The 10,321-nt window shown below is 53.0% G+C and overlaps 1 protein-coding gene across 1 annotated transcript; it reads left to right on the top strand.

Moving 5' to 3' along the window:
* The first annotated feature begins 22 nt into the window (after window positions 1–22).
* LOC114032999 (arf-GAP with Rho-GAP domain, ANK repeat and PH domain-containing protein 1-like) lies at window positions 23–10,275 on the top strand. The gene is made up of 10 exons (XM_027848443.1): window positions 23–992; window positions 1,908–2,082; window positions 4,051–4,185; window positions 5,438–5,573; window positions 6,385–6,487; window positions 7,073–7,268; window positions 7,876–7,921; window positions 8,741–8,904; window positions 9,014–9,226; window positions 10,166–10,275. Exons 1-10 carry the CDS (start codon window positions 831–833, stop codon window positions 10,273–10,275), a joined length of 1,440 nt encoding a protein of 479 aa, XP_027704244.1. The 5' UTR covers window positions 23–830.
* The last annotated feature ends 46 nt before the right edge of the window (window positions 10,276–10,321 follow it).

Here is a 10,321-nt window from a genome sequence, read left to right as displayed (position 1 = left end):
CAACTGTGACATTCTGTGTTCTAAGGGCCCTCCCAGCTCTGACATTCTGTGTTCTAAGGGTCCTCCCAGCTCTGATGTTTTGTGATTTATGTTTTCTGAGCTGATGATTCTGTTTTAACCCAAGTCTCCTGTCCCCTACTCCACTCTACCAGCTGCTCCCCTCCCTTCCCTCCTCTGTCTTGCACCCTCCCTTCTTGCTGCTATGTCTTGCCAAAGGGAGCAGGCCTGACGCCCGGTGCTATTTCCTGCTGGGCTCATGGAAACCAGCTGGGCTGCTCCGAACCAGCTCCCTTAGGCCCCATACCCCTCTCCCCTCTGAGGTGTAGAGAGGTTCCATGGAGGCCTCAGGGGCTCTAGCCCCACAGCATGATAAGTTCAGGGCACGCATGGTTTTGGAGACTTCTTTGGGCCACTTGAGACCCAGGATGAACTCTCCATTATATTGTAGTCTCTGCCACAGAATGGGAGGCTGGACACCTGTGTTCTAATTTCTCTCCCTCCCTCAGTACACATGCTTACTTCCTTGGCTGTGCTCCGTGTTCTGTGTGTGTGTGTGTGTGTGTGTGTGTGTGTGTGTGTGTGTGTACTTGTGTCCTGAGGCAGGGGTTGTGGACGAGCTCTGGTGAGACATCCCTCCCAGCATCCTGAGCAGCCCCACCCCAGACCGTTCCTAAAGCAAAGTTGAGCCACCTCTGAGCTGGTGGGACCCAAGAGTCTGGCTCCCCAGCCAGGCCTGCTCAGGGTGAAGGAATTGGCTGGGTTCAGGCCGCCTGGGCGGGGCCAAGAGGCTTTCATTGGAGGGCCCAGCAGGCAGGCGGTGAGGAATTCACATGTGGGAGGACTTTACTGTACAATCATCCCGCCTTCTTCAGCCCTGTCCTTCCCTCCCCTCCCCAAGGCTCGGAGAGACTGAGAGAGCTAAAACTGGATTCGGCCACAGACAGAGACCCAGACCCAGGAAACAGCTGCCCTGGGGGGTTCTCAGCCTCAGGGTGAAGCCAGGATCTGACCTGTGACCCTGACCTGGCCCCCTCCACTTCTCCCCCTACTCTTGTCTCCTCTCTCTCTTTCCCCTCCTTCTCTGACCACTCTCTTTCTTTCCTTCCTTCTCTTTCTCCCTCTGCCTTCCTTCCTTTCTGTCTTATCCCCTCTTCTACTTCTCCGGGACTTCCCTTCTCCCTCAATCCATGGGCCTGTCTCTCTCCCCTTCCCCTCACCCTGGTCTCCTGGCTTGTCCATCTCTCCTTTCAGACCACTGTCTCTTTCCACTCTCCCTTCCTCTCCAGTTCCCTGATCTTCTCTCTTCCTCAGTCTCCCCCCCGATCTCTGTCTGCTTGCCTCCGCTTCTCTGTCTTTTTCTTTTTCCCCTTTTCTTTTTCTCCCTCTACCTCTTCCACCTCCCTCCATCTCCAGTACTGTCCCGTTGTGTCTCCTGCTCTGTCTCTCTCTCCTTCTTTGCCCTCCGTTTCCCCCTGAGTCCCTCTCCTCACTCCGAGTGCTCTCTTTTTCTGTCCCTCCCCCACCTCAAGCTTTCTCTTTCTCCCCTACTTTCCCCGTCCTCCTGTTTTCCCTGTTTTTGTCACTTTTTGTACCCCCAGCACTTAGCACAGTGCCTGGCACAGCTCTTAACAAATGCTTGTTGACCGATTGCTCCCTTTTTTTGTCTGTCCCTGCATCTCTCCCTCCTCCTGTCTCTTTCCCTTCTCTCTTTTTCTTTATTTCTCCTCTCCTGTTCCCCCCACCCCACCCCAACCCCCTTCCCACCTCCCCCTATCTCTTTGCTCTCAGGTACTCCCTATGCCTGGGACTGGCTACCATTGCTATGGGAGGGGGGAGGTTTGAGGAGGAGCAGGGGAGCATCCTCTCCCCTCTCTCCAGGGCCTGAGCCAGCTCAATCTCACCCCCAGGCCCTTTGTGTGGCTGTCACCACTACTGACCTCGAAGAGACACAGGCCCTGCTGGGCTGTGGGGCGGCCATCAACTGCTACTCAGGGGACCCTGCAGCCCCCACGCCCTTGGCTGTGGCCAGGCAGGCTGGCCAGAGGCTGCAGATGGAGTTTCTCAGGAACAACCAGACCTCTGGTAAGGGGGGAGGGACTGGCCACACACGTCCATGTGTATGTGTTGGGGGTGGTATGTGTACACGTGCCAGCCTGTCTGCCTCTGTGTCAGCATTTGTGTGTCTCTTGTTCTGGGTGTGTTTGTGAATGGTTGTATTTGTGTATTGTTATGTGTGTGTGAGAGTGAGATACGGAGATAGAGACAGAGAGTCAGAAACAGAGAAGCTAGAATACCCTTGTAAATATGAGCTGGCCCACACAGGGTGGGTCACAGAGTGTCTGGGGTCCTTGGTCAAGAGTAGCAAAGTCATCAATTTTACTCCAGTGACAGTGCTGGCCTCCCCCCACCCATCCTTTGGGGGTTGGGGGAACTTAAGAGTTTGAGTCCTGGTCATGTCCCAAGCTCAGGGACCCCAGGAGTGGAGGGAGTCATAACTTTCTGGGGCCTCAGGGAGTTCCAAGTCTGAGAGGGGAGATATAACCCCTGCCCTCAGGGAAACCATCTACTTAGGAGGATGGAATAAGTGTTTATTAAGTACCTACTATCTGCCAGGCACTATGCTACGCACTTTACAAATATTATCTCATTTGATTCTCACAACAGCCCTGTAAGGTAGGTGCTATTATTATCTCCATTTTACAGTTGAGGAAACTGAGGCAAACAGAAGTTAAAGTGACTCACCCAGGGTCACACAGCTAGTGAGTGTCTGAGGCTGCATCTGAACTCAGGTTTTTCTGACTCAAGGTTTAGTGTGCTATCCACTGTGTCACCTAGCAGATTATACCTGGACTACAGTTTGGGGGCAGGGCTCTCCAGGCTTGGATTGACAAGACCATCAGAAAGGGGATTAAGGACTGTGAGGCCATCAGGGTTGGGGGCCTTGGCTCCTTTTCTGACCTTGGTCAGAGGTGTCTGGACTAGTGACTTCCTGGAACCTTTGTCTAGGGCAGGGGAAAGACCACCCACCCAGGAGCCATAGGCGGCCGCCCCCCAACCAGGGGCCGTGGCAGGCACAGCCTCGATTGTGTGTGCCTCCCCCTGGGGAGGCTCGGAGCACCGCCGCCTGGTGGGACCACAGAGGGGGTTGGGTTTGGCCAGCCCAGAGACTGATTGGCTCACCCGGGCCTCAGCCTGGGGTCTCTCGGGGCCAGGGAGCTTCAGTCACTCAGTCAAAACTGATGAAGTGTCTGCTGAGGCTGCACACTGCACTTGGCACGAGAGGAGATGAACTATTTGGCTCAGATGTAGTTCCTAGCTTTGTGGAGCGTGCATTCTGGGTGAAGGAGGAGACCCCTCCTCCTCCCCCTCCTCACTGCCCTGCCCCAGACACACACACACACACACACACACACACACACACACACACACACACGTATATCCACATAGTACGTATACACACATGCATGTACCACAAACACATATTCACATCATATATACAACTACACAATGCACATGTACATCATACATAATACATACATACACAAAACACATGCACACGTATATACACCTCTCTCCATATGTACACACACATATTACATGTTTGGTGCATCAGAGGGGTGCTGTGTAAGGTCCAAAGGGGAGTGTCTTGACCTCCCCAGGGCATGGAGGCTGTGGGGGGAGCTTCTGAGGGACTCAGTTTGCCAGCTCTGAGCCCTTCCTTAGACTCACAGACTCGGAACATCAGAGCTCTAAGGCCTTTTGGTGATCATCTTGTCCAACCCTCCTCATGTAAGTGTAAGAGGAAAGTGAGGCCCAGATTTCTCTGGGACCAAGGTCTCATAGACTCATGAGCAGCAGAGCCCAGATTTTAACTCACTTCTCTGACTGCAGTGTCATTGTGCTTGATATTTGAGGGGTTGGGACTGAATGGTTGCTTTTCTAGTATTTGGGGTAGGTGGATGGGTGGGGAGTTGAGGAGACCCTGTCCTTCCTTGCAGAATTCCATCCTTGACCAAGGACCCCTTTGTCCCCTTCCTTGCCTTTCCCTAGAGATGCCCCGGCTGGACCCAGTCAGCATTGTGGAGAAGCATTACTCTGTCATTCAGCCCACCGTGAGCCACAGTGGCTTCCTCTTCAAGACGGCCTCTGTGGCCAAGCCCCTGCAGGAGCGCCGTGCCCGAGAAGGTGGGTGCCTCACCTCCCTCATCCCAGCCATCTGCCTTTTTGCCCTAGCTTATGTTTCTCACAATTCATTCCCTGAATGGTGGGCCTTGGGAACGAGAGGAGATAAAACATGGCTCCTGCCCTTGCAAAGCTCCTGCCCTTGCAAAGACAGAGAGATGAGGACCACGTACACAGTGTGACGTGAGAAGGGCCATTGAGAGGGGCACAGAAAGGGCTGGCTGAGGCCTGAAAGGGCACGATGTTGTGGGCAGGAGAAATCAGAGGGGCTTTTGGAGGAGAAGTTTGAGTTGAGTGTTGAAGGAGAGGTAGGCATTCGGTCAGTGACGAGAAAGAAGGAGGGCATTCCAGGCATAGGAGATGTCCTGGGCAAAGGCATGGGGGTGGGAGAGCTAAGCTGAAATACTAGCTCCTACATAAGACCTGATTCTCTTGGTTATTGTTCTCTTGGCTGTAAGTTCTGTCCCCCCTCCACCAAACAAACATAAAACTTACCTTGGACTGACTCTGTTCTATGTCTATGTAATTATGTACAGGTTGTTCCCTCGGGTTGTTCCCTCAAGAGAATTGTGAGGTCTTTGCGGGCTGAGACTGTTTTATTATTTGTCTTTGCATCTTCAATGCCTGGCACATAGCAGATGCTTAATAAATGTTTCTTTAGCGAATGAATGACTGCTTGGGGGCAGGGTCTTCCATTTTAATTAAAATGCCAAATGGACGGTTTGGGAAGGGACGTGGTAGGTGGTGCAGCTGGAAAGGTAGGGGGCATCAGTTAGTGGAGGGCTCTGAATTCTAGCCAGATCATTCTGAACTCAACTCATCATGGACTTTGCCCAGGGCTAACTATAAGACACAGCACATTAAAAGGATCATGGATTGTTCTTTCGTCCCCATTATAAAACCCGCATGAGTCTTTGGAGGCGGAAACCTGAACTGTTCCTACTGATCAGGGGGCTCCACAGTCTTAGCCAGGGAGGCCGACTATGACCACTCTCGTAGAGTATTGTGACCCTGGTGAAGCTTAGGAAGCTTCAAATACAATCAGAGAGGGTCAGTGATGGAAGATTTCTTGGAAGAAACCAGTTCTCCCCACATTCTCCCGAGAGAGGAGGTTCAGGGGGCACTAGAGCCTCCCCAGTGTGGGCTGTGGGGAGGGAAAGGAGGTGGTAGATCTAGGATGGGGTCTGGATGTAGAAGAGACAGGCCCTAAGGGATCTCAACCTATCTCCTTCCTCCTCCCCCTTGCCTTGGGCAGAGTTCAGCCGACGCTGGTGTGTTCTCAGTGATGGGGTCCTGAGTTACTATGAGAATGAGCGGGCTCTTGTGCCCAATGGGGAGATCCGAGCCAGTGAGATCGTGTGCCTGGCTGTACCCTCATCTGACACCCATGGGTGAGCCCCCCTCTGTCCCTCTCCCAGCCCAGCCCCTGCATTCCCTCTTTGACCGGGCTTCTGCCATGCTCTCTCCTTTCCCTTGAGAAATCTTTCTACCAGTCTCCCACGTCTTTATCTTGGGGCCCCTCCCCATTCCTCTTCTCCAGTGTGGTGTATGGAAAGAACCCAGGCAGAGCAGTTAGGAGTCCTGGGTTCTAGTCCCAACTCCTTGTGACCTTGGGCAAATTTTCCCCACATTTTAATTCTATTCTCCAATAATTCTGTGATTCTGAAATTCACTGAGCTGAGATTCTGTGTTTTGTGTATCTAAAATTATCAGTTCTGAGATTCTAGAATTCCGTGTTTTTCTGTATTCCAAGATTCTAGAATCCCACATTTTATATTTCTAGGATTCTAAAATTCTGTGTTCTAAGATTACGTGTTCTGTGATCTAGAAACTCCGCCTTAGGATCTGATGAACATTCTTTGAGGTGTCATTGTTCCTCATTCCCCAATCCTGCCCCCCTTCCCCAAATTTCCATAGCTCCACCCTCCTTGCCAAGGCATGAGAACAAGGGAACTTGTGTACAGACTGAATCCTCAGTGCTGAGGACAGCCTGGGTGGGTTGAGCCAAAGAAGAAAAGTTGAGAGATGATTTGGAGAAAAGACAGAGGTTGGGGTGATAGGGATTGACAGAAGAGAAGGTGAGGAGATGGCCTTGAGGTTGATGGGAGATGAGAGGGAGTGAGCTACGAGGTGGGTGAGGGCAAGGGGCCGGCCCTCAGCTTCTTTCTCCCCTCCCATCCCTTTGTCCCTTTCTCTCTCCAGCTTTGACAGTACCTTCGAAGTGTACACAGAGACTGAGAGGATGTACCTGTTTGGATCAGAAAGCCCAGAACTGGCTCAAGAATGGGTCAAGTGTATTGCTAAGGTGGGTGTGCTTAGTACGTATGGGGAGGTGTGTCAGGGCCAGGGGTGGCGCCTTCCTAGATCTTTCCATTCACAAGTCTTCAGACTCTAAGGGATGACCAGAGAACTGCTCAGAGAAGCCACATCCTGCTGAAGCAGCCAGGGAGGGCTTCCTGGAGAAGGCAGGACTTGGCCCTGTATGGATTGAGGGGGGAGGGGGGAGAAAGGCTAGGCTCCAGCTGCTGGCTTTCATTCTCATTCCAGACTTCCTACAGTCTTGACTTTTGTTAAGCCTCTGTTTCATTAATCCTCTCCTCTCATCTCTGCTTTTCCAAACCATCTATGAATACGGGACACTGAGCTAGGACTGAGAGTCCAGGAGGAAACCTGAGGGGGAGGTGGGTGGAGAGACTGAGGCACAGGAAACATGACAGTGGAGGTGGTTGAGATCAGACTCTTGGAAGTACTTTTCCAAACACTGAGGCTACTGTGCGTTGGGCCTACAGCTGGTGAGGGGATGCTGGAGGAAGGCCTAGAATTAGTCAGGTTTCCGGGGTCTGGCAGCCAGAGCTGACCCCTCTATCCTCCCACCCCTTCCTTCCCACAGGCCTTCGTGCCCCACCACGTGGAAGAGCTGCTGTGCAGGGACTTTGAGCGTCTGGGCCGCCTCTCATATAAGGCCGGCCTCAGCCTGCAGCGGACCCAGGAGGGTTGGTTTGCGTTGGCTGGCTCCGAGCTCCGAGCAGTGTTTGAGGACAGCCCCGGCGGGGAGGCCCTACAGCTCCGAAAGCTGCAAGAGCTATGTAGGCAGGACCCTCCCTGACTCAGTCCTCCTCATACCCTTCCCCTGAAGGTTGCTCAGTAACTGTGTGACTTTAGATAAGTCACTTCCCCTCCCTGGGCCCATTGGTAAAGTAAGGGAAGGGAAGGGTAGATTAGATGATCTCTGAGTTGCCCCAAGGACTCTGATCTTCCCGGTTCTGCTCAAAGGCCGGTGGTGCTGATCCCGGCGTTCCCACAAACTCACTATGTGACCCTGCTCAGTGTTCTGTCCTCTCTCTTCTAAAGTGCGGGATGCTGCCCGGATGACCTCTAAGGTCTCTTCTAGCTCTGACCTTCTTTGACCTTGGATCCCATCAGATCCTGTCCTTGGAAGTCAGATCTGCATACTGCCCCACTCCTTCCACCCCCCTTTTCTCCAGTCCTGGGTGGGACAGATTGATGGCTCCCCAGGGCCTTCCATGTCCCTTCCCTGTGCATGGCTGAAGGACCACACACGAGTCCTCCCGTGGGGGGGATCTGTTGTGCATGCGTCCCGCACCTGCTGTACCAGGGACTGACTGCTAAGGAGCGGGGAGGGGAGGGGGCACCCGATGTGTGTTAATCTGAACCTATCCTCTCCTTCCCCAGCGATAGAGGGGGATAAGGAAGTCCTTGTACTGGTGGAGAGGGGGAGGTGAGAATGGGGCCCCGGGGGCGGGAGAGGGAAGGCATTGGTTGCTTCCATTGGGCCCTGTGCGGTCCAAAGGGGGTACTCTGGCATGGGACATTTCTTGAGTCTTGAGGACTCTTGGGGAGGGACTGGGATCGGGGGGAGGAAGTAGCGTTCTGGATAATCCACAAAGTGGGTTACAAGATTTCCCAAAGCAGAGCGTAGCATTGTGCATGGCTACAGAGGGCAGAATCAGGAGCAATGGGGGGATGACAAAAGGTGGGGAGAAGAGGCTTTGATGTCAGGAAAAATCCCCTGTTCCAGAGCAGAGCAGGCTGCCAAAGCAGAGGCTGATGAACCACTTGTCAATCCCTATTCAGATACAGGGTGGACTGGATGCTCCCTGAGGCTCCTTCCTACTTTGAGACCCTGTGATTCTGGCCCCTAAGCTTGGAATTGGGAACACTGGGTTCTATTCCCGATGTTGCCATCAACTCCTGTGACCTTGGGGAAGTCCCTTCTCCTCCCTAGGCCCCAGTTTTAATGTCTCTAAAAGGATGGAGTTGGGTTGGATGATCCCCACGGATCCTTCTTTCTGACAATATAATTCTTTTTTTTTTTGCTTGATATATAATATTACTTGGGGAAGATATAGAAAACTCAACCATTACATTTTTTTTAAATGAGATAACAAATAGCTCCAGAAAGATATCATAATACAAGATAAACCCACAAACATATGTCTGTGACAATATAATTCTTAAGGGAGCCCTGTGGATGGGGTAGGGAGGGTGAATCCCATTGGGTTTCCTGGTGGTGACATTGACTGGGCACTGGGCCCAGGACCCTGTACATCCAGGGGGAAAGGAAGCTGGACTTCACCGGATGGCTGGGGGCCATCCAGAAGGCAGCAGCAAGCTCTGGGGACACTCTGTCCGAGCAGCAACTGGGGGACTCTGATATCCCTGTCATCGTCTACCGATGTATAGACTACATCACACAGTGTGGTGAGTAGAGGGTCTGGGGCCAGGGCCGTGGGTGGGCTATCCCTCCCCTCCTCTAAGGACCCCTTAATTCCCCCCACGACATCCCCTCCTTCCCTTCTTTGTTGCCTAGGATTGACCTCAGAGGGCATCTACCGTAAGTGTGGGCAGACGTCAAAGACACAGCGGGTGCTGGACAACCTGCGTCGGGATGCCCGCTCTGTGCGTCTCAAGGAGGGGGAGCAGCACGTGGATGATGTTTCCTCTGCCCTCAAGCGCTTCCTGCGGGACCTACCCGATGGGCTCTTCACCCGGACCCAGCGCTGTGCTTGGCTCGATACGGCAGGTGCTGCTTCCAAGTGGACCTGTGGGCTGACCGGTTGACGGACGGGTGGACGGACTGACAGTAACCAACAGAAAGAGCAAGCCAACAGCAGATTGATGGACAGACTGACTATGTTGGACAGATGGGCCTGCAGGCAAGCCAGGATGGTGAAGAACCCTGAGGTATCATGCTGAAGGGATTGGATGCTTGGCCTGGGAGAGAGAAGACTTAGGGGTGACCTGAGAACTTTTACCCCATACAGAAAGGCCATCCTGGGGAAGACTTGTACTGCTGGGCCCCAAAAGGCGGAACCAAGAACAATGTGGGGCGGGTAGGATGGAGTCTCAAAATGGTAAACTGAGGCTTGAGGTAAAGAAAAACTTGTTAATGATTAGAGCTGTTCCAGCATGGAAGGGGCTGCCTCCAGAGGCAGTGGCAGCCCCCTAACTGGAGATCTTCAAACAAAGGCTGAATGACCACTTCTGGTTTGTGGCGAACGGGATTCTTTTTCAGCTGTAGGTTGGATGCGGCAGCTGCCATGAATCCCTCTCATTCTGATTTTGTGACTGATGGATGGACAGATGGATCTACTAACCAATAAATTAATTGACTGATAGAAGGACTGATCAAATGATTGGCCAGGTGCCTGACTGCCTGACTGACAAGACCACCTGAGAGACTGATTGACTGAATGACTGAATAACCAACTTACCAACTTCCCCAATTGCCCCTTCCCCCCATTCTCCAGCCCTTTCCCTTGCCTCCCAGCCCTGTGTAGCACTGGACAGAATGACTCCTGTCCTTGCCACCCACCAGTCTCTGGGGTTTGTTGTGTGTGAAGGCCTGGGGTGGGTGGGGGAATCTGGCTTGGGGAAAGCTGGCTGGGGCTGGGAAGGAAACCAGAGGGGTCATAGGTCCCAGAGGGCCCAGACCTCATACCTTCCTGTCTCCTGTCCCCAGCAATTGAGAATGAGGAAGAGAAGATTTATAGGTACCAGGAACTCTTGGGGCTCCTGCCCCCTGTCAACCGGGCCACAGCGAAAGCCCTCATCAGCCACCTGTACTGGTGAGAGCCAGGGAAGAACATAGTTCATATCTTCTCTCCCTCCCTTCCCC

Source organism: Vombatus ursinus, unplaced genomic scaffold (assembly GCF_900497805.2).
Source record: "Vombatus ursinus unplaced genomic scaffold, bare-nosed wombat genome assembly UNPS02006380.1, whole genome shotgun sequence".
Classification (NCBI taxonomy): domain Eukaryota; kingdom Metazoa; phylum Chordata; class Mammalia; order Diprotodontia; family Vombatidae; genus Vombatus; species Vombatus ursinus.
This window is presented reverse-complemented; position numbering and strand designations above follow the sequence as displayed.

Bases quoted from the DNA above. Each gene is read 5' to 3' on its own strand.
- LOC114032999 (XM_027848443.1), top strand. From the start codon at position 831: ATGTGGGAGGACTTTACTGTACAATCATCCCGCCTTCTTCAGCCCTGT. The intron at 2,083-4,050 runs GTAAGGGGGGAG...GCCTTTCCCTAG, and splicing joins CAGGAACAACCAGACCTCTG to AGATGCCCCGGCTGGACCCA. The intron at 4,186-5,437 runs GTGGGTGCCTCA...TGCCTTGGGCAG, and splicing joins GGAGCGCCGTGCCCGAGAAG to AGTTCAGCCGACGCTGGTGT.